Source organism: Kogia breviceps, chromosome 2, assembly GCF_026419965.1.
Source record: "Kogia breviceps isolate mKogBre1 chromosome 2, mKogBre1 haplotype 1, whole genome shotgun sequence".
Classification (NCBI taxonomy): domain Eukaryota; kingdom Metazoa; phylum Chordata; class Mammalia; order Artiodactyla; family Physeteridae; genus Kogia; species Kogia breviceps.
In genome coordinates this window covers 30,588,048-30,615,034 of record NC_081311.1, presented here as the reverse complement: position 1 = coordinate 30,615,034, position 26,987 = coordinate 30,588,048, and the positions used below count along the sequence as shown (strand labels likewise).

The 26,987-nt window shown below is 49.7% G+C and overlaps 1 protein-coding gene across 3 annotated transcripts; it reads left to right on the top strand.

Annotated features, from left to right (window-relative positions):
• Positions 1-2,691: 2,691 nt before the first annotated feature.
• On the top strand, positions 2,692-26,074 carry ZFYVE27 (zinc finger FYVE-type containing 27). 3 transcript variants are annotated; one of them, XM_059054736.2, is made up of 13 exons: positions 2,692-2,930; positions 4,426-4,623; positions 8,374-8,444; positions 10,027-10,213; positions 12,486-12,581; positions 13,817-13,929; positions 14,666-14,811; positions 16,270-16,341; positions 18,149-18,169; positions 18,325-18,469; positions 22,984-23,030; positions 23,364-23,445; positions 24,485-26,074. In XM_059054736.2, exons 2-13 carry the CDS (start codon positions 4,427-4,429, stop codon positions 24,547-24,549), a joined length of 1,242 nt encoding a protein of 413 aa, XP_058910719.1. In that variant the 5' UTR covers positions 2,692-2,930; position 4,426; the 3' UTR covers positions 24,550-26,074. The 3 variants fall into 3 exon arrangements, with proteins under 3 accessions (XP_058910719.1, XP_058910720.1, XP_066881014.1); XM_059054737.2 differs by lacking the exon at positions 18,149-18,169 and having other exon boundaries at positions 2,723-2,930; XM_067024913.1 differs by lacking the exon at positions 4,426-4,623 and having other exon boundaries at positions 2,749-2,930.
• The last annotated feature ends 913 nt before the right edge of the window (positions 26,075-26,987 follow it).

Sequence of the window (26,987 nt, the reverse complement as noted above, 5' to 3'; positions counted from 1 at the left end):
GCTGCGCGGTTCTGTGTAAACACAGAGGAGTAAGTGAGGAATTATTTGGGGAAGTCTTTACAAAGAACCTGATATTCAAGCTGGATGTTAAAAGGTGAGCAGGAAGAGATGAGGTGGAAAGAAGGGTAATCTAAGCTGACAGAGCAGCACATAGCAGCCAGCCTCCAAGATGGCCTCCAGGATGGCCCCGATAATTCTCACCTCCTGGTAGTTATGCTGTTGTATAATCTTCCCATTATGCGTTGGAATGTTGACTAGTTCGGACCGGTAAAACCAACAGGATATTGTGAAAGTGACAGTGTGTGACTTCTGAGGATATGGCATAGAAGACCTTGTAGCTTCCTGCCTTGCTCCCTCTTGGATCTCCTGCTCTGGGGGAAGTCAGCCTCCATGTTGCGAGGACACTCGAGATGGCTTCTGGAGAGTCCCAGGTGGAGAGGAGCTGAAACCCCTTGCCAGCCTGTCAGCACAAGAGCCAGCACCAACCGGTCTGCTATGTGAGGAAGTCAATCCTCCAGCCCCATCAAGCCTTCAGATGACAGCAGCCCTGGCCAGCATCTGAGTACAACCTCACAAAATCCCCTGGGCCAAAACCACCCACCAAGCTGCTTGCAGTTTCCTACAAAAACCACCCAAAAGCCAAATAATACATATTTATTATTGTTTTAAGCCACTAAGTTTTTTGTTTTTTTGCGGTTCTGATAAGCCAGTAAGTTTTGAAATAATTGTTACACAGCAAGAGATAACTAATGCAGCTAGAAGCATGAGAAGATCTGGTACATGCAAGAAATGGTGGCATGAGAGACCATCGCCAGAAACCGCAAGTTTAGAGGTTTCTGAACAAGTCTGTGTAAGAGTGGGTGAGAGCGCCACCTGGTGGAGAAAGCTGTGCTTAGACATCCCCTTCTCTTCCTGCTCTTATTTTTCCAGCTTGTTCTACCTAACATTTCTTGCTAATATTTCTCCAAGAGCCCCAGTGAAATTCAATTATGTGGGCCATATACACCCTTGCTTATAGATTCAAAGACTAACTTCTGAAAAATCTCATGTTAAGGTATTAATTATCCTCTTTTTCTATTTTATTTTCTCCCTTAGTCTCTCCCACCTATCTGTTATTCAGGGGAAAACATCAGTGGCACCAGGATTTAAGGCAAGAAGTGAAGACTCAGAATGCTGGAGAAGGGAAAGAAGGAACCAGGAGAACTTGATTATGAAAAATCAGAGTCAGGTCCCAGAAAGCAGACTCCAGTTGACCAGTCTCTAGTTACCAGGGGAAGCCTTTGTTCATTGATGGGCCATGACTGTTGTCCCTTTCTGGTCTTTAGAGCCTTTTTGTATCCTCCAGAGTTTTCCTCAAATAATGTCTAGGAGTTCTGGAATGATATCCCTCAATTCTATAGCTGCCAGGAGAGAGAACCAATAAAACTACTAGCTACAGTCGGCCTGAGGCCAATGGTCCAGGCAGACCTAAGAAGGAGGGATTTCAAAGAAAGTGAAATCTACCTTTGGAGTAAATTACTGAAGGTGGAATTACAGGTAAAGCTACTGAAGAAAAAACATTCTTCTTTCTCTGCTTCTCCTAGTCTTATCTTAAGGAGAGGCAGAGTCCATCAGACAAGCCTGGCCCAGCCACAAAGCCAGGCCCATTCCTCTAGAAAGCAACGGGATTTCTGAATATGGTTTAGTGGTGAGTGGCTGCTTTGTATCTGTCTACCTTCTGGCTGTTTGGAGGGGGAAGTGATTACTTCCGGCTGGGGCAATCAGGGAAGGAGTGCAGACATTTGACTCCTGCCTAGATGAATGGGTTGGATTTGGACCCAAGCACAAGTGGGAGGAGCTCACAGCACAAGCAATGTAAGGAGACCAGAATGCAAGGGGCCCTTGAAGGGAACAATGGAGGAGTTCAGTTGGCGGAAGTTAAGAGGCTCCTATAGGGGAGTAGCAGGGGATGAGGCCAGTAAATGCAGACTAAGGTGGTGATGGTATGGTTGGGGGAACCAGGGTCAGATGACACACGAAGTTAAAATCCCAGCTCACAGCTGCATACTAGCTGAGAGACACTGAAGTTCCTTGACAAATCTCAGATTCCTCATCTGTGAAATGGCGATAACCCTAATCGCGTTGTTGGAGGAGGACTAGCTAAAATAATGCCTACAGAGAGCTTAGTCCAGTGCCTGGCGCCTGGGAAGCCCTCCGTAAATAAATGCTAGTGTTATTATTATTAATGCAAAGGCATCGGATGCATGCTTTAAGGGCGATTAACCGGGCAACACAGTGAGAAGTGGGTTGAATTGGGAAGGGCTTGCCCAGGACCCTGCACACTGTAGCTACTCAGGAAACGCTGAACGGAATTGCATTCTCTGCTAGGCATCGGGCATGCAGGGATATGGTTTCTGCCTTTTGTAAGCTCACGGTCCCCAGGGGGTGAGGTAAGTGCCAAATTTGGTGGGGGGAGGATGCAGACGTAAATTCTTCAGATTAGCTTCTCTCCAACTGTTCCCTGCCGGAATCCAAAACGACGCGGGGGAAGCGAGGGGTGGGGTTTCCTAAGCTCCCAGGGTTTGGCGAACCGCCGTCGGGCAAGACTACAGTTGAGCCCACGATCCTGGCTGAGGAAGAAAAGGCGCGCAGGCGCAGTGCGGACGACGGCGCTCACCTGTCCTAGAGCAGGCGGAGCTAAACCCGGGAGTCGGGCCGGAGGCGGGGCGGAAGCGATGACGTCAAGTGCACGCCGCCGCCGAGTAGTCGCGTCCCGGAAGCGGCGGCGGGGGAGGCGGCGGAGGTTCTCTCAGTGCTGCGACTTCAGAGCGGCCTTGGGAAGAGGCGCGTCGTGGTGGGGCGGGCCTGAGGAAACGCGCCGGGGTCCAGTGGCCCTATCAGTGCCTCCTGGCCGTCCCCGCCCCTTCCCCACCATCTCAGAGACCGCGTAGGTGAGGTGCCACCCCACCCCACCCTGGGGTGTTTGCCGACTGTGCGGAGTTGGGCGCCAGAACGCCGCGGGGGCCACCACCTGCTGGCCCAGCGACCTTGGGTGTGGCTTTCTGTGGTTTGGGTCTCAGGGCTCCGTTCGGCTCCCTGGGCTGTAGAGGTGATGGTCCGGCCTCTGCCGGCGCAGACTTGCTTCACCCCTTCCTGGGCTCTTACCTCGCGTCTGCCTTGGGTCCTTTCGTCCTTGCTCCGCCTGAGGGGGTCTCGGGTTCCTGGTGGCCCCTTTGTTACCCTCCCCTTCAAACACCCTCCTCCCCCCCCGTCGTCCCAGGTCGCAACCCCTTGCCTAGAACTGGCTTTTGTTGCTGTGGGCCAAGGGTCTACCTCCTTGTTTACTGCTTAGTGTTTGAGTCGGACTTTGAAATTAGGAGAGACGGTGAGAGTTCTGTGGCTATCCCCATCAGAGAAGGGAATGGGGTTTTATGGAAGGTGGTGACTGCCCTGTAGGGTTCAAGGGGAAAAAGAGATGGGAAATGCGCAGGGATGATTCAGGAGGTTGTTGAGAACAGAAGGGAGAGGTGAAGCCTAGAGGATGCAGCAGGGTGGAAGAAAGCTCTGGGGTCCTGGAAGGTGGGCAATTAATTCACTCACTCAGCGAGCATTTATTACATTCCCATTGTGTGTGGAAACAGTGGTGAATGGAAGACGTAGTCTTTGACCTGCTGGAACTCAAAGTTAAGAGGGGCAGACTGGCAAGAAAGAAGGGAGTTTTGCTTTGGTGTGATAAATGCTGTTAGGGTGAGTACATGATCCTTTGGGAGCATTGGGGAGGGTCTCCCAGTCCAGACTGGAGGTGTTGGCAAAGACTTCTCAGAGCAAGGGAGTGGTGTTTAAGCCGATACCTGAGTGATGAGTAGGAATTCACTAAGTAAAGAATGGGAGAAAAATATTTCAGGACATCGTTTCACTTGAGACCCCAGGCTGCCTCTCACCAGCAACCATGTGTGCTTTGTTTTTATGGTTTATACTCTTGATGGGTCTGTGGGGAAAAGAACATTAGATGGAGAGTCAGAGGAGCAGGATTTTATACACTTGACCCTTGAACAACGCAGGAGTTAGGAGTGCTGACTCTCTGTGAAGTCCAAAATTGGAGTATGACTTACAGTATGCCCTCCCTCCACGTGGTTCCCCCGTATCCGCCGTTGGGCATCCGAGGATTCAACCAACTGCAGATCGTATAGAACTGTAGTATTTACTGCTGGAAAAAATCTACATATAAGTGGAACCGTGAATTTCAAACCCATGTTGTTCAAGGGTCAGTCTATCTGGGTCATTCACTTCACCTTGCTGAATGTGTCTTCCTCTGTGAAATAGGCTTTCCACCTGTAGCCCTGCCTACCTCATAGGTTTATTATGGCACCACATGAAATAATGCAAGTAGAAGTGTGTTGGGCATTGGAAGTGCAATGCAAATGTCAGGAATTCTTATGGTTACAGGATGCAGACCTCAGAGCGAGAGGGGTGTGGGCCAGAGGTGAGCCCCAGCATGGTCCCCGAGGCTCCCCTGGAGTCTCCAACTGCTCCTGCCAAGTCCCCGGCGTTTGATCTTTTCAACTTGGTTCTTTCCTACAAGAGGCTGGAGATCTACCTGGAACCTCTGAAGGATGCAGGTGATGGTGTCCGGTATTTGCTCAGGTACAGATTTTATTTAGGGTTGCTCTAACCTGCTGGGCCTTCTGCCTTCCTGCTTTGTAATTGTGCTGGCCACTTAGGCAGTGGCTGGGTTATCCTTTCTCCGCTGGTGAGGAGCAGTTCTGGGAGGTCCTTTGGGCCTCTGGGCTTATTCTAGACCCTGTGTCTCAGGCCCAACCCAGGAGAGGCAGGCACTGGGAACCATCTGGCCTTTCACCAGGGTTTCTTCTTTGTGGCTGAATAAGCTCATACCTCAGGACTGCTAGCTAGCCTTGACCATTGGGCCTTCTATAGCCGGAGCAGGCTTTTTTTCCCTTCTCTCCCAACATTAGCATAATTCATATTAAAATTAGGATGCAAATAACTACGAATAAGCAGGCACTATTTTCACTAATCCTTTAGGATTATGGCTCTTAAAATTTTTTGTTCCTGTTCTGCTTTGATTTTCATCCTTGGTAATTTTCTTTTTTCTCCTTTCAGCTCACTTTGTTTCTTATGCTAAAGTATTTAAAATTATAGAAACATACCATTCTGCTCCCTAAACACATTATTTAGTTTGTCTCTAAATAATGATGACTTTAAAAAAAATAAGGTAATATCATACCTAACACAATTAACAATGATTCCTTGATGTCACCCTATACCCAGTTCATATTCAGATTTTCTCAGTTGTCCCAAGAATGTCATTTACCATTGTTTTGGTCAAATCAGGCTCCGATCCAGCACCATGAATTCTGTGTGGTTATTATGTCTCTTAGGTCTTTCTCAATCAAATGGTCTCTTTCATGACACTGACTTGCTGGAGAATTTCCTACCTAGATTTGCCTGGTTGCTGCTTCTTCCTGGTGCAGACTGGAAGTTAAATTTAAAGGTTGGATTAGATTTGAGTAAAAAAAAAAAAATTATTATTATTATTTTTTTTTTTGCAAAGGTTATCTGTTCCTAGTACTGCGTTGTAATGGGAGTCACATAAAACCAGCTTGTCCTAAAGAGCAAATGTTCTTCGTCTGGAGCCTGTGGGTGGGGCTCCTGGGGTCAGTGAATCTCCTGAACCTGCATGTAAAGTTGTGTGGGCACACATGTGTGTATTTCTAGGGAGAAGCTTCTAGTTTTCATCAGATTCTTTTGAAGGCCTTCAACCGTCTCAGCTGCCTGAGAGACACAGGTTGGAGACAAGGGCGGGTAGGGTTGGGTTAACCTCTCAGGGTGCTCTGGAGTATTCATTCTTATCTCAGTCTGGAAATAGTGGGAGATTTATTTTTAACTCTGACCAAGGCCCTGAGTTTTTCTTGTTCACCCCAGAACCCCTTTAATTTATGGCATTATCCCTAGAGATGAGCTGGTCAATGTTTGAGAGCAACGTTCTCTACTTTTAGATGACTATGCTGTTGATGTAAGGGGTAGGGAGATGGTGTAAGGAGGGGCTCACTTTGTAATCCCACCATGACCAGCTAGCTGAAATGAATTGTGGTCTTCCTTAGGGGAGTGTGTGGGCTCTGGAAAGCACGGGGCTGTACTCTCTGGCGTTTTCTACTCTGTGTGTATGTGTGTGTGTGTGTGTGTGTGTGTGTGTGTGTGTGTGTATGTTTGTGTGTGTGCGCGCACGTGTGCGCGCGCGCACGCAACTGTGCATGCAGATGTATGTGTGTATGTATATATGTGTGTATGTATGTATGTGTGTTTTGCCTTTTCGTGGCAAAGTGCAAAAGTTAAATATATCCTGCCCTTCTCCTTTCCCAGCACTGGACTGTTAGTGCTTCTTGGCACTAATGTATTAGGATTTTTCCATTTTATGAAATTAGAAATCTGAGGATGTGGTGGGATTGATTAAGCTGGATGGAGGAGGAGCATCGGGACTCAAAAGCCCCCAGGAGGGCTTCCCTGGTGGCGCAGTGGTTGAGAGTCCGCCTGCCGATGCAGGGGACATGGGTTTGTGCCCTGGTCCGGGAAGATCCCACATGCCACGGAGCGGCTAGGCCTGTGAGCCATGGCCACTGAGCCTGCGCATCCAGAGCCTGCGCTCTGCAATGGGAGAGGCCACAACAGTGAGAGGCCTGCATACCGGGGCGGGGGGGCGGGGGAAGAAAAAGAAAAAAAAAGCCCCCAGGAGCTTATGGTCTCTGAGCTGCTGGGAGATGGAGCACTGGTCTGTGAAAGTGGCTGTCAGCTTAGTTTGTGTTTGGTTGTTCTTTTCTTAGTAAAGAGGATTTGACTTTGCAGCGGGATCTAATCTTGAGCTTCTATGAGGTCTGAAGCCTGGAGCTACAGTAGATTTTTAAAAGACTTCTTTCTCTCTTCTGGGATCAGCTACTACAGTAGGTGGGTCTCCATGACCAAAGTGTCGGTAAAGACATCAGATAGAATGGGAGAGGCTGGGAACTTCCTCGCAGTCCAGTGATCAGGACTCTGCGCTTCTCCTATAGGAGGCACAGGTACATGCCACGTGGCATGGCCAAAAAATAAACAAACGGATCTTTAAAAAAAAAAAAAAAAAAGAGAGAGAGAGAGGCTTTAAAATGAAAGCGATCTCAGTGGCTGTGTGATATTTTTATTTCTGAGATGGGATTGGCCTTAGACCTGACTTTTAATTTGCTTTTACCCTGGTAGCAGCCACTAGATGGGTCTGAGGCCTAATTAGGGTGGTGTAGTTGGAGTGTATGGAATTTTAAGACAAAGGAAGAGAGAGGTCATTTCACTCCCTTACTCATAACTCTTGTTTAAAAAAAGCACCCCATAAATTAGTTAACCTCATTTAGTAACTGTGAAATATCCCAATTAGAGCAAAAGAAAATGCATTGAAGTTCTGAATACATTGCAACTTACCTGTTGATTTTTCTATTTGACTCTCTCCTCTGAGGGCCCACCTTATATCCACTGACACTGTTCTTTAGAATGTACGTGTCAGTGGCTTCGTGATTACATCTGTGCTCCTTTTACCCTGTTAAATGTCCTTTATCAAGGACTAAGCCAGCAGCGTTGCTTGTCCTCAGCAACCTGTCTCTGATTTTCTTTCCTCCGTCTTTGGGGCTTCTGCTTGGCATTTGGTGGTGGTGGGAGCTGGGTCTGTGTTTGCTTCTAAAAGTTCCAGTTCACTTAGGGCGTGTTTGCTGAGGGCATGCCAACCCTAGTTTTGTCTCCATTTTTTATATGTTGAAATGAAATCTTTATTATTTTCTTTCCTTTGGAATTAATGTATGTTTAAAACAAACTCTCAAAATCACAGAAATAAGAGAAAGTCGCAAATAAGGTCAAAGAAATCCTTTACATTTTGTTCTCTCAGTTTCCATATTAGATGAGTCTCGTGCAGTAAGCATGTGTTCTTACGAAATTGTAAAAAAAAAAGAATACGTTACATATCAACTCTGTCTCAATAAATACAAAGAATAAAGGAAAACTCTTAAAGAAGAATGTCATCGGCACCTCTTAAAAAGAATAGACCTTACAAAACACAGGTTAAACAGGGTTATAACATTAACAGATAATTTCATAAATTCTTCTTCCTCCTGGGAAAAGGTTCTACAGGTCTTCTGGTTCTGAGAGGATGCCATTTCTCACCCCGGGGCCTAAGGTGTGACCTCAGCTCCTCTCCTGGTCGCCTGTCCAAGTGAGAGACCCACTTTTCATTTCTCCCTGACCCTCTGAGCTCCAGGGCCTCCTCTTGCTCCTGGTTTTGAAGACCCGCCTGTGTGCCCGTCTCCCCTTCCCAGCTGGAGGGGCAGCTGTCTTCAGTGACCAGGACTCTTTGTGTTGTAGGTGGCAGACACCATTGTGTTCCTTGCTGACCTGCCTGGGCCTCAACATCTTGTTCCTCACCTTGAATGAGGGTAAGAACCAGGGGCCAGGGGTTTTTTGTGAATGGATGTGGGGAGAAATTCTGAGAAGCGGCCCATGTGAGGGAGCCGCCTGTCTCGCCATGGAGTTGGCCTCCCTCTGTGTCTGCTCGATGTCAGAACACAGGCTCCTGAGAGACCCACCCTGGGCTAGAATCCTGGCTGGGCCACTGGTGTGACCTCGGAAGTTCTTTAATCTGTCCATGAAGACCTAATTTTCCTCATCTCTGAAGGGAGGATAGTAACAGTGCTTTCCTCAGAGGGTCGTTGTGAGGAATGAGATAATCTATGTGTAACACTTAACACAGTTCCTGACACAGAATAAGCAGTCAATACATTATAGCTATTATTATTATTATTATTATTATTATTTCTTTCTGGACTGAATGCTGGTGCATTAACCTTTCCCCATTTTGGTTTCTGGGGTCATTTGGGGACATGACATGGGGTGAAGGTACTAGGAAGGTGAGCTGATCAGGGATTTTTGCCACATCTGTTGATTTTCTCTGGCTCAGCAAGTGAGCCTGGCCGGGGCTGCTGGGCAGTCAGCAGTGGTGAGGGGTCTGTGGCGTGAAGCCTTTGATGTTGATGTGTGGACAGGTGGGTAGCTGGTGGGGTCCTGGATAGTGCTGTCTCCTGGGGACCTTTAATCACAAGGTATGCTGGGACCCAGCCCTTTTGGTCGGAACTGGCAGGTGGCTGCAGAAAAAGCCAAATGCCTCAAGGGAAATGAGCGAAGGGCCTGGGACAGAACATTCTGAGGAGCTGAGTCTTTTCTTCATGCATTTGTTCTATTGAATTCACATTTCTCAAGTGTCTCCTTTGCCTCCTGTGGTTTCAATGGGTTGAAAATAAACCTGTTTCACATAAAACCTCATCTTCTATGCCTTAGGACTCTTCTTTGTCTGACTGAAAGTCAGATATCCTTCCCAGGCTGTTAGATTTTTCTGAATATATTTCCAAAGTAAATCAGTTCAGATGACAGATATTTAACAAGCATTTACTCTGTGCCCAGTGCTCTGATAGCTTGCTTTGGAGGGTACCATGTTAACATGGAAGAAGTTCCTTCTTTGGATTTTCTTTTAGCCTCACCATTGCTCGATCCAGAGTGGTTTGTGGTTTCCTAAACTCCAAAGGAAGGCTTCCAATCTGCCCTAGTGGCCCAAAGGTCAGACTGTCAGTCATTGGGAGCTCTCAGCGGCCAGACTCCAGGCAGGAGCCACCTGCTGTGTGCTGTGTGCTATTGTAGTGATTTTTAATATTTTAAAAAAGGTCTGGGGCTACAGCAGTGACCAGATGGGGGAAAGTCCCAGCTCTTAGGGGCCTACATTCACGGAGGAACCAACGACCAAATCTGTAATCTGCCATGTGGTGATAAATTCTATGAGGAAAACTAAAGCTGGGTTAAGGGGCTGGAGGCCGGGTGGGGGGGTTCTGTTTCATACTGGGTGGTTGGGGGAGGTCTTTTGGAGCTCCAGAGACCTGGAGCAGGTGAGGGAGCGAGCACTGGACATCTGGGTGGGCGGAGGCTCTTGGTCCTGCTATCTGCTTATCAGCAGTGTTGTTGCTCCCACAGGTGCATGGTACTCAGTGGGTGCCCTGATGATTTCAGTGCCTGCCCTGCTGGGCTACCTTCAGGAGGTCTGCCGGGCACGGCTGCCCGAGTCTGAGCTGATGCGGAGGAAGTATCATAGCGTGAGGCAGGAGGACCTGCAGAGAGTTCGCCTGTCTCGCCCTGAGGCCGTAGCTGAGGTGAAGAGCTTGTGAGTATGGAAGGGGCCGGGGAGGTGAGGGACAGTGACAGTACTAGCTGCCACCACACCGAGTGCTTGCTGGGCACCAGACATCATAGTGGGCAAACCATGGATGTTATTTCCTTTCATCTTTTTAACAGTTCTGGGAGGTAGCTACTATGATTGTCCTCCATTTATGGATGAAGAAAAAGGCAATTGACCAAGCTGGGATGGGAATCCAGATCTAGCTGATTTCACAGTTTAGGGTCTTGACTGAGCACGCGTGCGCGCGCGCGCACACACACACACACACACACACACACACACGAGCCACTGCCTGGGTTCAAATCTCAGTTCTGCCATTTATTGCTGTGACATTGGGCAGGTTACTCAGGTTCCTCTTCTGTTAAATGGGATAATTATAGGCCTGCCTCATAGGTGGTTGTGAAAATTAAATGAGTGTCTGGTACCCAGGAAGTCATCATCACTATGCTGTGGAGGAACTTCCCTAAATGTGACAGAGCTGGTACTTCTGAGGAAGCACCTTAAGATTGTTGGATAACATTAACTGTAACAACTTCGGTGGCTCTCTTGACATACAGCAGGGGTTCTCATCCCTCCCTGGGCAGCAGAGGCCTCTGTGGAGCTCCAAAGGAAACTTATAAACCAGCGGAGGGCTGGGCCCCACCCCGGAAATTCTGAGTCAGTTATCTGGAGTGGGGCCTGGGTATCTGCAGTTTTTCAGAAAACCTTTTCACTTTGAAATGATTTTAAACTTACAGAAGATTTCCGAGAATAGTACAAAGAACTCCCACATACCTTTTACCCAGATAGAACAATTATTAACATTTTGCCACGTTGGCTTCATCTATCTCTCTACACTAAGACATTATTTTTTTCTTTCTGAACCATTTGAAAGTAAGTTACAAACATCTTTCCTACATACCCCAAATACTTCAGCATGCATTTTCTAAGAACAAGGACATTCTCTTCTATTTCCAAAGTCCTGTAATCAAAATTAGGAAATTTAACATTGATAACATTAGCATTAGTACTATTATCTAATAATTGTTCATGATCAAATTTTGCCATTTGTATTAATAAGGTCTTTTATATAAACTTCTCCTGATCTAGGCTCTAATCCAGACTCATGCATGACATTTAGTTTTTATGTCTCTTTAGTCTCCTGTGACCTGGAATAGTTCCTTGGTCTTTGTTTCTCATGACTTGACATTTTAAAATAGAACATGTTTATTATTTTGTAGAATTTCTCTGCATTTGTGGTAGTTTGGTTCCTCATGATTAGATTCAGGTTTTGCATTTTTGGCAGGAATGTGACAAGTGACATTGTCATTGTATCATATCAAGAAGTACATGATGTCACTGTCTGTTGACAGTGGTCACCTTGGTGCAGGTTTCTCCACTGTAAAGTGACAATTTATTTTACCTTCTGGAGTTAGTAATCTGAGGGGGGATACTTTGAGACTTTGTAAATATCTTGTTCCTCATCAAATATACACCCACTACATTGAAATCCATTGATAGGTCTTACTTTCATCAGTTTATTACTATGATGGTTGCAAAGGTGATTTTCTTTTTTTTTTTTCCTTTTTTTTTTTTCCCAAAGGTGATTTTCTAATTGTCACTATTGCCTGACATTCTATAAGAAAGAACTTTTCCTTATTATCAATATGAACGTAGGAGTTTTAAATTTTATTCAATGGGTTATAAGTATTGTCATTGTTAATTTTGATCTCAGTCCTAGATTTGGCAATGGAGCTCTTTTGAACTGGCCCCTGTGTTCTTTCAATATGTCTCCATCATTTTTGAGTGCTTCCTTATTCCGTGGTACAACAGAATGTTCAAATTCATCTTGCACATTCCCTTCCCTGTTCTAGAATCAGCCATTTCTCTGAGGAGCGCTTCAGAAACCAAGATCTGGGTTCTCATTTCACAAGCATGTGCTCTTTGCTTTTGGGGGGCATCCATTTAAAAAAACTCTTCAGGTCAGTCTACCTTACATCCCAGGTGGAGACACATTGCTCTACATCCTGCCATTTATCCTCACAGCTCCAGTGCATCTGGGAGGTGGGTACCCTGCTCCTCTTATTATAGAGGAAAACCGCATCCTTGGAAAAGTTAAGTAGCCAGCCCATCAACATCTAGGAAGAGACCAAAGCAGGAACCTTAGCAAGGGTCCAAAAAAGGGGGCTGAAGTGTACGAAGTTTCCCCAAACTCTCCTATCCCTCTGGGTGAGGCAGGGTGTATAGCTTGCACAAGCCCCCTATGTTGTGTCTGCAGCTTGATCCAGCTGGAGGCCTTCCTGAGCCGCCTGTGCTGCACTTGTGAAGCTGCCTACCGCGTGCTACACTGGGAGAACCCCACCGTGTCCTCACAGTGAGTGCCCGTCTGCTCCCATCACCACTGCCCTGAGGACCCCAGGCAAAGCCAGCTGCCTCGAGAGGGCTCCTGTTGCCCTAGCTCAGGGGAAAAGAGCCCACTAGGCTCTTGTGTGCAGACCTGTACGTAGGCTTGTGGGCTTGAATGCGCTGCTTTTGTTTAGACACCTTCTTTTAGGTGTGGTCATAATATTTTAATAATAGAAAAATAACTCACCATGTAACCTCCCACCCTGATATAGCAGCCAGTCTCATGTTTGGATTGCCTTGTAGAGTTTGTCATATGTAGATGCTCTCTATAGCTCATAGTGTATGTGAAAACCCTTTATTTTTCACTTATTGTTATATAACTGGTTTTCCATGTTGCTACATAGCTTTTGGAATTACTTGTAATACCACATTAATATAGATGGTTATTATACTATAATTTATGGAACCATTCTGTGATATATTTAGTCAGTTTGTACTTTTTATTACTAACCCTGTAGTGCACATTTTTATGGGTATAGCTTTAATCTTTTGAAATTTTTTTTTTTCTTAGAAGACAAGGGTGGAACTATTGAATCAAATGAAATGAATGTTTTTAAGGCTCTTTGTCTATGAATAATAATGACAACTAATACTTGTTTAGCCTTCCCCTGGTGCCAGGCACTGTGCTCAAGGCTTTCCATGGTACTGTCTCACTCTTGGTAGTAACCCTATGAGGAAGGTGCTATTTCAGTCCTCATTTTTTTTTTTTTTTTTTTTTTTTGTGGCCGCACCACTCCACATGGGGGATCTTAGTTTCCCGACCAGGAATCGAACCCACTCCCCCTGTGTTGGAAGCGTGTATTCTCAACCACTGGACTGCCAGGGAAGACTTAGTCCTCATTTTACATGTGAAGGAAGTAACACTCAGAGAGCCAAGGGACTTGCATAAGGTCACACAGCAAGAAGTGGCAGAGTGGGATTCAGATCCAAGTCTGTCTTATTCTAGACTTCAGAGTCTAGATCCTGAGGAGAGATGTGTGTTGGAACAGTTTAGGCGACCCCACCCGTGTCAGTTGTGACCTGTTGGTGGCTGTAAATCCTTCCTCCTCACTTTACTTTCCACTTGTTTGATTAGAAGATCTTGTCAGCTTATTAACTTCGCATAGCTGTTTCTTGACCAGACCCCCATGTCGGTGTGCCCTAAACCGGTTTCCTTCTGATCTTACGAATTTCTGATCCTGTGGTTCCTCTCTGTCGATCCAGGTTCTATGGGGCTCTTCTGGGCACGGTTTGCATGCTGTATCTGCTGCCGTTGTGCTGGGTCCTTGCCCTTTTAAACAGCACACTCTTTCTGGGAAATGTGGAGTTCTTCCGAGGTAAGCCCTGGAGAGCCCTACAGAGATGGGACCCGGCTCTGAGGGCCGGTTAGGCTCCCCGGTATCTCTACGGCTGATCATCTGTTTGCTGTGCCTTCCACAAGGGGGCAGCACCGCACTAGGGTCCTCCGTTGGAGAGTGGTGGGCTCTGCCTCTCAGATGTTCAGTAGGATACAGGGGAGGCTGCTACTAGGGGTCCCTTTCCCTTCCCCAGACAGATGAATCACTGCTCACATGATATGGTGGCTTCTGGGAGATGAGGGAGGGATGTTTTCCCGGTGTTGCCATCTGCCTCCCAGGATGCAGCCCCCCAGGAATTGCTGCCTCATCTCTGTGTGATCCCAGAGTACCTGTCTGCCGTCTGGCTTCTAAAGCACTGAAACAGTCTGGAGAGGCCTTCAGCCGTAGAAGCCTGGGCCTGTACATATGTTGGGATGATTGCTATACTTGTTTTCCTCCCTGTGGTTGGAAATTAATTATAGAAGCCATGATTTATTGGGCACTTACTACATTTAATCTCTCTTTAACAATCTCATGGGGTAGGTATTGGTACATCTGTCTTGTTTCTGAGGCTTGGGTTAGGTGACTTGTTCAGAGTTAGGAGGGCGAGTGTTTCCTGCTGCCGAGAGTGGGTGCTGGAGGAGGCGGCCAGCTGGCTGCAGTAGTGGGTACCCCCAGAGCACTGCTCATTCCATCCTGATTCTGCCTCCCACCCTGTTCTCCTTGCTCTGGGTAGTGGTGTCTGAGTATAGGGCATCTCTGCAGCGGCGGATGAACCCCAAGCAGGAAGAGAGTGCCTTTGAGAGCCCGCCACCGTCGGATGCCTGGGGGAAGGGCGCTCTGCTGGACTGCACACCTGCACCTGCGCCCACACCCACAGAGGTGAGCGCCCCTAACCACCTGGGCAGAGCCTGCTGCGGGCAGGCTGCCCAGCCTCCCTATTACCAGCTTGTTCATACCAGGTAACTCCTGGGGTGGCCTCTGTAGTTCCTGCTCCTTCCCAGGCCCATCTCCTCTGAAGTGCTTAATGGTAATGACTATAGTTAACTAGTAACAAGAGCTACGCTGTACTTTATTGAGTGTTTACTCTGCTGTTCCAGTACTTAATAGACGTTAACCCCAGGAGGTGTAGCTTATTTCTGAGAATGAGATTTTTCTCCTTTGTAGAAGAGAAGGCTGAGGCACAGAGTGGTTGTCCAGGGGCAGTGGGCCCAGGACTCAGATCCATGCCCTGTGGTTCTAGAGCCTGTGCTCTCAACCACAATGCTCTCCAGCCACTGTACGTCCTTTTGTGGGTTTGGTCCCATCTCCCTGTCCTGCTAGGTTAGAGACTGCTCTCATTCCCCTGACTTCTTCCTTTCTGGCAGTTGTGCCATTTCCTTTGAGGTGTGAACCGTTGTTTTTCTTTTCTTTTAAAATAATTAAATTAATTAATTAATTTTTTGGCTGTGTTGGGTCTTCGTTGCTGTGCACGGGCTTTCTCTAGTCACGGCGAGCAACTCTCCGTTGCGGTGCGTGTGCTTCTCATTGCGGTGGCTTCTCTTTGTTGCAAAGCACAGGCTCCAGGCATGCGGGCTGCAGTAGTTGTGGCATGCAGGCTCAGTAGTTATGGCGCACGGGTTCTAGAGTGCAGGCCCAGCAGTTGTGGCATATGGGCTTAGTTGCTCTGCGGCATGTAGGATCTTCCCAGACCAGGGCTTGAACACGTGTTGCCTGAATTGGCAGGCGGATTCCTAACCACTGTGGCACCAGGGAAGTCCCTCTTCTTTTTTTTTTGCGGTACGCGGGCCTCTCACTGTTGTGGCCTCTCCCGTTGCAGAGCACAGGTTCCAGATGCGCAGGCTCAGCGGCCATGGTTCACGGGCCTAGCCGCTCTGCGGCATGTGGAATCTTCCTGGACTGGGGCACAAACCCGCGTCCCCTGCATCGGCAGGCGGACTCTCAACCACTGTGCCACCAGGGAAGCCCATTAATTATTATTATTATTTTTTAAAATTTTTGGCTGTGTTGGGTCTTCGTTGCTGTGCGCAGGCTTTCTCTACTTGCCGTGAGCGGGGCCTACTCTTTGTTGCAGTGTGCAGGCTTCTCATTTTGGTGGCTTCTCGTTGCAGAGCATGGCCTCTAGGCGCGCAGGCTCAGTAGTTGTGGCTCGTGGGCTCTAGAGCGCAGGCTCAGTAGTTGCGGCCCTGCATTGGCAGGCGGGTTCTTAACCAGTGTGCCATCAGGGAAGTCCCTTGAACCATTGTTTTGAGAAATCTGGATGCTGGCTCTGGGGAGGTGGCCTCTACCTTGGGGGCAGGGCTACCATCTCTCTGACTGTAATAGAGTCTCTCTCCCCAGGACCTCACGCCAGGCAGTGTGGAGGAGGCTGAGGAGGCCGAGCCTGACGAGGAGTTTAAAGATGCAATTGAGGTGGGTGGCCTTCCCCAGCACCCTCAGCTGACCAGGTCAGAAGTTCTGTGGTCCTGGAGCCATGTAGCTTCTCACATTCCAAGTCTGGGTTTTTAAAGTTCTCTTATGTCCAAGTGAGAAGCTGAAACTTGCTCTGAGCTAAAACTCACTGGTTCAAAGGGTGCCACTGAACCTCCACCCATCCTTTTGCTGACCTAGGCATCTGTCCTGGGTGCCCAGGGCAGGGATGGCTCTGGAAGCCTCTGGAAAACACGCTGCTGGGGAGGTGGGTCATTTACTGCCTTGGCTGGAGACTGTGGGCTTGGTGCCTTAGATGTGGGGAAGGCAGATGTGGAGGAGGGCACTGCTGGGGTCTCTGCCTGCTCTTCTGAAGGATGAGGTCTGTAAGATGTCCCTTTGATGGGTGAGGATGGGAGGTTGGAGAAAGCAGTTGCATGGCCAAGTGCTAAGTCAGAGAGTTAGACAGTCTTCCTGGTTTTAGGACAGTGGTTCACACTGATAGTTTGCAGAAGTGTTTTATTTGGCATGAAAAGCTTTAAAATAATTTTTTGAGCTGATATTTAAAAATGGAGAGATTGCAGTGGAAACTCTAGATTTTCAGTTTTTCTAAAAACTCAGAAGCTCTGGGAGCCCTGAGTCTGTAGCAGTCAATGTAGCCAAGGAGTGACTGTCTCCTTTAGAGAAGTCACATAGTCCTCACCACTTCCTGTCATCCCCGGTCACTGAGTCCTAGTGGCAGTTGCCATTTATTGTCATGTTTGCACTATGGCGTTTCTCTTTTTTAAAAAATATATATTTTAAAAATTTATTTTATTTATTCTTTTTTCTTTTTTGGTTGTATTGGGTCCTTGCTGCTGTGCGTGGGCCCTCTCCAGCCGAGGCAAGCCGGGGCCATTCCTCACTGCGGTGCACGGACCTCTCACCGCAGTGGCCTCTCCCGTTGTGGAGCATTGGCTCTAGGCGCGCGGCCCCCAGCAGTTGCGGCACGTGGGCTCAGCAGTTGTGGCTCGCGGGCTCTAGAGTGCAGGCTCAGTAGTTGTGGTGCACGGGCTCAGCTGCTCCACGGCACGTGGGATCCTCCCAGACCAGGGCTCGAACCTGTGTCCCATGCGTTGGCAGGTGGACTCCCAACCACTGTGACACCAGAAAAGCCCTATGGCTTTTCTTATAGTAGGAAATCACTTCTCTTTATGTCTCTTTGTAAAGTGGGGGATACAAGAAATGGAGGTTCTGTGAGTTTTCACCAGGCCTATGATTTACACCCAGCCCGCTTTACTATTACATTAGCCTCGTCCATGTGGGCATTTACATTTTCAACTGCTAAGATTTCTCTAAGACTTGAAGCGGCTGTGGACTCTTGAGTCTTGGTGGTGGTGGTAGGGAATATATATAGCAGAGGCTTTCAAGCAGGTTTGTTCATGACCTACAGTAAGGAACACATTTTACATCTTGACCCAGTTCACACTTATGTCTATGAAATACGAAAAACTTAAATGAAACGAAAGTTTCCTGAAAAATACATTGTAAGGGATATTTTCTTTCGTGTTCAATTCTGTTCTATTAAGATAATGACCAAATTAATTTCACCCAGTTTGAAAAACAGTAATATACAGCTTCCCCCAAGCTTATTTGATGTTGGGGTCCTTTTACAGGGGCCTCTGTTAACGTCACCCTTTGGGACGTGCTCAGACGAACTCAGCGTAGCACTTCTGTACTTCCTTTCCTTTGGGGGCCTCCCTCCCAGCAGCTTCCTTCTTGCTATCTTCTCTCTGTTTTCTCTCCTTCTCCCCTGCACCTTGGGAGGCAGGAGACCCACTTGGTGGTGCTGGTAAGTAGCAGCCTTGGTGAGGTGGGCAGGGGCTGGCGGGATGGGGGAAAGGGTGGCCGAGCCTGTGGTCGCCACGCCTCTCGGGGTCCGCCATGCACGCAGATCCTGGAGCCCTGCCACAAGGTGGGCAGAACTGGAAGCAGCTTTTCTCACAGGAGGATGACGAGGGGGCCCCGTGCCCGGCAGAGGATGAGCTGGTCCTGCAGGACAACGGGTTCCTGAGCAAGAACGAGGTGCTGCGCAACAAGGTGTCGAGGCTCACAGAGCGGCTCCGCAAGCGGTACCCGACCAACAACTTCGGTACGGCCCAGGGGAGGGCTGGCTGGGGGGGCGCCCCGGCTGTGGGGCCAGAGGTGCTGGGTTACAAGGAGAGCAAGGAGTAAAGCTGTGTCCACAGGACCCTAGGGAGGTAGCACATGCACAGAGGGACTGAGAGGGAGGGAATGTGGTTTCCTTCTTGTGTCTCTGTCCTTATTAAATCTTGCGGGAAGATGAGGAATTCAGTTCCAGAAGCGCCACTCCAGAGTGGCAGAGAGGTGTGGTCCTGAGGCAGGCAGAGCTGCGGTAGGCAGTGGAGCATAATGGCTGGGAACTGAGTGTGGAGTCTGAGCGCCTGGTGCAAACTCCCGCACTGCTGATGTCCTTGAGCAAATTATTTAACTTCCCAGTGCCTCAGTTTCCCCTTTGTAAAAGGTGGATGATACAAGTTCTTACCTCACAGGATCGTTGTAGGTCTCAAACGAGATAATGCTCATTAAGTGCTGGCACATTCACAGTAAGTGCTTTTGTAAGGGGCGCTGTTGATGTGAAAGGCCCTGCTCCATCCCGCAGGTGCCTAGGAGCCTGTCTGGATCTTTCCAGTCCGATTGGAAGCAAGTTGAAGGAAACAGTGTGTTCCCCTGGGGATGATGGAGCCCTGATGTTTTTTCTCCCCAGCCAAGCTGGTAGATTGGCTAGTCCTTATTTTACTGGGCATGGAGGTGCACCCAGGAAGGTAGCTTTGGAGAAGGGCGGACTTGACTGTTAGCACAGCTCGGAGACCTGGTTCCGATCAGGAGGGTGGGAGTCGAGCCGAGCCATTTTGATGAAGTTATAGCTGAAGCCTGGGGAGCCGGTGACTTGGGAGTCACCCTGGTCCTGACGCAGAACCTTGCTTCTTCCTGCTGTCAGCTGACAGGAGGAGGACGGGCTGGCTGCGCTGTCAGTTCTGGTGGGAGTGAGTTCCGGGTGCTGCGCCCTGGGAGAAGCCCCTGGGGTTTATCTTGAGGCATTTGACCCCAGGCGCTCAGGGCCTACCTTCCTGCCCCTGCAGCAGCCAGGGCAGTTGTTTCCTGAGCGTTAGACCTCCTGGACATGGCTGTTTCTTTCTGCTCTGTGAACGTCCACAGTCATTCAAGATCCCTTCCTTTTTATTTGTGATGATCGCTGACTGCTGTCGAGCGCTCTGTGTTCAGTGCGCTTTCATGTACACTGTCTCATTTAGTCCTTAGAAGCAGCCAGGTTCCGGAAGTCTCAAGTGACATTACACAAGACTTAATACTCTTGTTCTGGCAAATTATACTTTTATATCTATGAGTTTTAAGTAAAGCCCCTTAGATGGTCCCGTTTGGTGGGTGAGTAACCTGTGGTTGAAAAGAGTGATTTGCCCAGTCTTCAGCCAGTACATGGTCGAGCTGTGACTCAAATCCAGGTCATCTGATTTGACTCCCATGTTCTTTCTTCTTTTAATTTATTTAATTTATTTATTTTTGTCTGCGTTGGGTCTTCGTTGCTGCGCGTGGGCTCTCTCTAGTTGCGGCGAGCGGGGGCTACTCTTCGTTGCAGTGCACGTGCTTCTCATTGCGGTGGCTTCTCTTGTTGCGGAGCACGGGCTCTAGGCGCATGCACTTTAGTAGTTGTGGCGCACGGGCTTAGTTGCTCCGCGGCATGTGGGATCTTCCCGGACCAGGGCTCAAACACGTGTCCCGTGCATTGGCAGGTGGATTCTTAGCCACTGCGCCACCAAGGAAGTCCCCATGTTCTTTCTAACTCATCATCCTCCCTTTGCCCTGGTGTCTGAAGTGCCCTGGTTTTATGCCTATCCTGTTTCTGTATTTGGCTTTTGGTTCAGATAATCCCAACCAGGATAGGTGAAGGCTTGTCAGGTTCCCACGAGGATGGCAAAGGCAGAAAATGCTTCTTTTCCTAAGCCCCCCTTAGCCCTCCATTCTTCAAGACTGCTTGCTGTCCCTCCCTTGAGATATTCTTAAGCTCTGGGCTGTGAGGGCAAGTGTAGCAGCTCTGTCTTGGGTCTGCCTCCCACAGGCCGGGGTGAGTGAACTGCTTTGGGGGCCATTCCATTCTGGCTGCGAGTGGATGAAGGGGATGCACGGGAGGAATGAGGGCAGGTTGCTCAAGAGCTTCTGCGTGAACTCCGAGTAGGAGAGTCCTAGTGGGAAGGGCCCCCTCTATCCTGGAGGCTCCGTGACCATTGCCTTGGCAGGTCTGTGTGGTCTTAGGCTCCTTCCTGCTCTCTCTGCCCCCCATGGCATCCTCACATGGTGAGTCAGGACCTTGGCTGAAAATAGGGGCAGGAAGAGTTGGTCAGTGTGGGAAGGGATCGGGGTGCCCTCCTCCACGTGGCTGCCTGAGCTGGCGTCGGCACACAGAGCCCTCCCTGGGTCCAGGTCTGTGCGTGGTACGGGGCTGTTTCACTAGACCATGTGGCTGCCTTGGGGCGGTTGGCCCTGGTACTCCATCCAGTTGAGAGGGGCCAGAGTGTCAGTCTTTGAGCAGCTCCTTTCCCCTGTCCCATGCCCCTTGCTCAGGAGAGCCAGAGGTGGGCTGCCTTGACCTAATTCGTAGTGTGGGGGACAGAGTCTTGGAGCAGCCTGTTTCCTGGGTTGGCATTACCAGCCAGCGGGGCGCTATGCTCTTCTCTCTTTTTCTCTGCCAGGGTCACGGGCTGACTGACAGCAACAGCAACAGCATCTGCCTTAGGCCCATTGGTGTCAGATTTCTCCTGCGCTAGCTAGGGTCCCCTCTCCTTGAATGCCGGGAGTGTCCTTTAGCAAGAGCTGCAGGGGATACTGGCTGGACAGAGAAAGGGACCACATCGCTTTGGGCCTTTGTGTGAAGGTGAGGCCTGGTGCTGTGTTCCTGGTCAGACAGGTGGTCCAAGAGGCCCAGCAGTACGCCCTGAAGCTGATAATTCCTGTGGTTAGATCACAGGAGGCCTTTGGGCTCCAAGTCTGGAAACCTCCTTCAGTAATCTTGTCCCCTCTCAGGTTTTTCTAGGACCCTAGCCAGCTCTGTTCTGGGCCCACAGCCCTTGGTTGGACTCTCTGGTCCCCTTTTGTGAGCCACCCTCCTGCCTAGTGTGGAACTCTGCCTTTTCTCCCCTGGCTCAGTGCCCCCCATCTGCATGGAGATTTCTGTGTTGAATTATAGTCAGTATTCCTGGTGGCAGCCCTTGCAACTTTCCTTGTTCTCATAAGTTTTTGCTTCTGCTTCTGGAGCTCATTGAAGTCATAAGGGCCCAGTGTGGCTTTTCCTCTCCTCCTCAATCCTTTTGATTTTTTTCAAACTCACCTGCATGTGCCCCCTTCATCAGACTGTGTCCTTGTTGCAGCCCACCTTTTCCTTCTTTAATTTTCCTGGAAGCATGGATGGGTGGTGAGCACAGCTTCTGTTAAGCCCCTTTGCCTTGATGTCGCCTCGAAAAGAATGGTGTGGTTCAGTGGTTAGGGTTCCGCACTTCCACTGCAGGGGGCACGGGTTTGATCCCTGTTCGGGGAACTAGGATCCTGCATGCTGCGTGGCGTGGCCAGAAAAGAAAAGAAAAGAAAAAAAAAAGATCGGTCCCCTCTTCCCCATCTTTCATCTCTTCTTACACGCCCCCCTTGCCTCCTCCCACCTGTTTTCTAAGCTGCTCCTGACTTCCCTGCTTGAAACCGTGTCTGAAACTTTGTCGACTCATTGTGTCTGGTGGTTTAGGCAGGATCTCTTTCCCGGCTGTATGTCGCCCCATCCGTCCACCAATTAGTGTCTGCACCTCTTGCCCTGTGCATCTTTTTGGAAGGTACCTGGTTCTGAGCTTCTCTCCTGGAATCTTCAGATGACAGAAAGCAGGAGTCTGGTGTTTTAGGAGGCATTTGTCTCTTTAGCTGTGGGCAGAGTACTTGTAAGGAGACACTTTGGAAGGGGTTGTGTCAGGCAGGTTTCATTAGAGATCATTGGAGCCACCTTCTCTGAGGGATGCCTGTTGTCAAGTCCCTGCCAACTTGGTGTGACTTCCAGGGGGTAGATTCTGCTGGATGCTCTTTGATTTGGGCTGGACCTACAGGTGGGGGGGTCTCTAAGCCCCAGGTGGGAGCAGGGGCAGCAGCATTGTATAGTCTGGGATATCAATTCTCGGTGGCCATCGGTTTTTTTTTTTTTTTTTTTTTTTGTTGCGGTACGCGGGCCTCTCACTTTTGTGGCCTCTGCCCTTGCGGAGCACAGGCTCCAGACATGCAGGCTCAGCGGCCATGGCTCACGGGCTCCGCAGCATGTGGGATCCTCCCGCGGGGCACGAACCCGCGTCCCCTGCATCGGCAGGCATGCGGACGGACTCTCAACCACTGCGCCACCAGAGAAGCCCCAGGCCATCGGTTTTTCCTTCTTAGTTTGAATCCCTCCTTCTGGCTCTGGATCTGGACTTTGCACTCTGCTCCTAGCCAAGGAGTCTGGGCTGGGCTGGCGCTCTGAGTGTCCCCATTTAGAAGAGTCAGGAGAAGGCGAGAGTTGCAAGGCCTGGGCTGGGTCAAAGCTGAGCTGCTGCCTCTGTTTCTCAGGGAGCTGTACGGGCTGCTCGGCCACCTTCTCAGTGCTGAAGAAGAGGGTAAGTCTTCTCGAGGGTGTGTTTGCTGGGGACTTGGGATGAGATGTAGGGGAGTAGCTCGAGGTCACAGATGAAGTCTGACTGCTTGGGCCACATTGGGCCTGGGGTCTGGTCTGAGGTTTGCTCAAATGAGTGGGTCTCCCCCTGCCCCTGTGCCCATGCTTTCACCAGCCTTCGCATGGGATGTCCCATCTGGTCTCAGTCCTGCCCCGCTTGGGCACCTCCCCACTCCCATAGGTGTCCCAGGTTCTCTGGGTGGGGCCAGCTGGTGGAAAGGAGCTCCAGGTGCCCATGGGCAGGCGATCCAAGACTGACCCTGGCTCTTGTCTGCAGCGTAACTGCAGTAACTGTGGAAACAGCTTCTGCTCTCGGTGCTGCTCCTTCAAGGTACCCAGGTCCTCCATGGGGGCCACAGGTGAGTGGTGCAGTCTGGGGGCCGGGTGGTGGGAGGGCACTCCTGCCTCCCACCTCCTCTGGGGGCTGCTGTGTGTGGGCAGGGAGCCAGGGGTCAGCGAGAGGTCCAGGGAACTCGGGATCTCCTCCATCTCCCTTGAACAAAGGAAAAATGAAAACATTTGATGCACGGACAGGAGTATACATATATAACGCGTCTGAATCGTGAAGCGCAGTAACGAATACCTCTGATCGCTCACTAAAGTTAGAAAATAGAGCATGAGCGGCACCGCCGAGGTCCCCCAGTGCCACACCTGCCCTCGCCAGGGAGGCCGCCGTCCTGAATTTCATTCTCTTTCTCATTGCCTTGGTAATGCTTTTAACTAAATAAAAAAATAATTTCTTTTCCTTCTATAAAACCTATACCTACTCATTGTAAACAAAACAAAACAAAAAGCCAAAGAAAGGAAACATTTCTGATCTCTCCCAGAGAGAACTGTTGGGCGTGGACCCTTCCCGGTCATTAATGCTGTCACACGCGGGATAAATGCATATGCATGTTCTAAAAGAAAATGGGAGCATGTATTCCATACTGCTTTGCACTGCGTTACAATGTTAAATTGAGTGTCTTTTTTTCATTCTTCTGGTCATGCTAGTAACATGCTTATTCTAGAAGATTTGGAAATAACAGAAGAAGAGAAAAATAATCTTGTAATCTTAACCCCCAGAGATAATAACCACTGTTAAAACATTCTGGAAAATTTTCTTCTGGTATTTTATTTAAAAAACATTTTTAAAGGTATTCTTTTGGTGCTAAAATAATTTCTAATGCATAGAACATCTGGGTGAGGCCTGCTGTTGGTATGGTCACCCCCAAAGCCCCCAGTTCCCATGGAAAGAATTCTCTGAGGGCAGGCTAGTGAGCTGGGACAGCGAGCTTATAGGCTGGGCGATGGGTGGTCTGTGTGGGGCTTCGGGGGGTGGGGAGGAGGTTCTAGTATTTGGGGCCATGAGCCAGAGGGCATGAGGAAGCGTCTCACCAAGTTCTTCCTCCTTTTCAGCCCCTGAAGCCCAGAGAGAGACTGTGTTTGTGTGTTCCTCGTGTAACCAGACTTTGAGCAAGTGAGAAGAGGGCCCAGGGTCCAAGCGGCGCCTATCCCTGGGGCCAACAGTAGACCCCGCTCTCCCCACCCTTAGCCCCATGTGGCATGTGCTGGGCAAATGTGGCCTGAATGCTAGGTAGGCTTCCCCTTCCTGCCCTCGCTGACTCCAGCCAGGTTCTGGAGCTGTTCTCCACTCCTACGGATGGCCAGTAGTGGTTGCTCTCAAACAAGGACTGGAGTGTTTGCCCTGCTCTGCTCTGGGCTATTAGTGGACTCAGGGTTGGGCAGGGAATATAAGTTAGAGGGCAGCAGTGAGCCAGGCCTGGTCTCACCTGGGATCAGGGTGTCCCTGCAGGCCTGGGAATTCTAGAAGACTGGAGGTCAGAGATTGGGAAAAGAGATTCTTCCCCTGCTGGGTATTGGGCCAAGCCCTTGCCCTTTGAGAGCCTGCAGAAGGGCTTGCACGTGTCCCAATTCTGTTCGAATGTTCCTTCAGGCATCAGGACCTCATCATGTCCCCACCAGAGGGTGTGGCGAGGGCTATCAAGACCAAAAGTACTTCTAGAAACAGGGTTGAAGTTCCCAAATTCCCCCAGAGGAGGATGTGTCTAGGAGGGCCTGGCAGAATCCTTCAGTGTTAAGCAGAGCAAAACGGGCATCCCAGCAGCTCAGAGGGCCTCAGCCCCACCTTGCAGGGACCTTGACTTACAGAATCTCAGGCCACATGTTATTCTGGTGTTTTCAGCTCTGCCGGGTAGATGCTGGGCACTCAGATCACTCCTGCTTCTCGTGTTCAGAGACTTGGGCACCCCTTCTCTGGCCTAGAGCTACAGTTCCCCTCCCTGGCCCCTTGTCCCATGGAGTGTGAGACCAGGAAGCAGAGCAGAGATCCTGAAGCCCTCAACCTTTGGGGGCCTGAGAAATGTAGGATCTCGCTGGGCTGGATCTCAGATTCCAGGGCTGTTCTCCAGCAGGACAGCAGTTATGGGATAAGGCCACTTGGGGGTCCCTATCCCCTCCAACACGTTTCACGTTCACTCTGGGCTCTTAGGGGCACAGTGTCTCTCCCTAAGCCATGAGCAGGCTCAGGCACCCCTTTCTTCCCCAGGAGCTTCCCTGCCTTTTTGAAGTATTTATTTATTTATTGCATGGTTCCCGGGAACATGTGGCACAAGGAATGGGATAAAGAGGATGGGGGCTTCTCCTACCCTAGGATGCTTCCCTGAACTCATGGGCTGCCTGGGACTCAGAACCCTGGGAGGTGGAGACCCTAAGCAGGGACACAACGTGGCAGGTTGGGGAGACAAGGATCATCCTAGGCCAGCTTTCTCTCCAGGCCAACCAGTCTAGGAGCTAGGGGACTTCTCCAGGCCAAGTGGGGCAAGTCCCTGGGGAACCAGGCAGGCCTTGGTAGACCCCCTTCCTTGGGCTCCTTTGTCCTGTGGAGATATGAGAGTTAAGTGCTTGTGCTTTATTTACACTGGAGAGGAACTAAAAGGATGTCTGTGTATATGGAGAATTGTCAATAAAAAGGCCTCAAGCTTCCTATGTTTTCGTCCTGGTCCTTGCATGTCCCCTCTCCCTGAGGCTGGAGAGCCAGGTCCCCCTCAGCACTGGCCGAGTTTGCAGGCCTGGGCTGTGTCTGCAAAATGGGGCGGAGGGGCTGCGGAGGCTGAAGTTGGGGTGTGAGCTGGGGTTGGGGGAGGAAAGCTGTGCCTTCCGCAGGAGGGGCTCAGCGAGATGTCTGTTGGTTTGACTTGAGGCGGCGTCTTGTGACTGTGACCACATTGTGAGGGCTGGGGGTTGGGCTGGGGACCAGAACTTGGTAAATACTAAGCAATGCAGGCTTTAGAATGGAAAGATTTTAGCTAATCCCTCTGAGAAAGCAGAAAAGGATCAGCCCTGGGGGAGGCTGAGAACCAGCCGGAAAGAGGATTGGCTGTGAGATGGCAAGTAGACGCAGTTCTCTGGGAGCTGGGGTTTGGGGGGTGTTTACTGGGTGCCAGGCGCTGTGATACGTGCTTTACACACATTATTTCATTTAATCCTCAAGACGGCCCTAAGAGGTAGGCACTTTTTCTTCCCATTTTACAGGCGAGGAAATTGAGGCCCAGGGAGGTTAAGCAGTGGCTGCAAAAGGCTTGCTTGGCATGGCACTTTGCAGACCACAGCTGGACATGAGCGGTGTCTTCAAGTCCTTGGGCCTGAGGCAATAAAGGGGGGTGGAGAGACTCTGCCTTGGAGTCGAGGTCAGGTTGCAGCCACATCCTTATGACCCCATGCATGTGCAACTCAGACTGCGGTGCCTGAGGGGTCCTCGCAGCACACTGAGGCCTCGGTCTGGGAACTTCCCCTAGTACGGGGGAGCCCCAGCAGGGGGCCCCAAGAGACAGGGAAGCAGCCAGAACCTTGTCCTAGCAGTTTTTACAGAAGAGCATGTTCACTTTAAAAAGTACCAAAG

Coding starts and splice junctions, on each gene's coding strand:
- ZFYVE27 (XM_059054736.2), top strand. CDS start 4,427: ATGCAGACCTCAGAGCGAGAGGGGTGTGGGCCAGAGGTGAGCCCCAGC. Junction 16,342..18,148: donor AGTTTAAAGATGCAATTGAG/GTGGGTGGCCTT, acceptor CTTGGGAGGCAG/GAGACCCACTTGGTGGTGCT. Junction 23,031..23,363: donor TCTCAGTGCTGAAGAAGAGG/GTAAGTCTTCTC, acceptor TCTTGTCTGCAG/CGTAACTGCAGTAACTGTGG.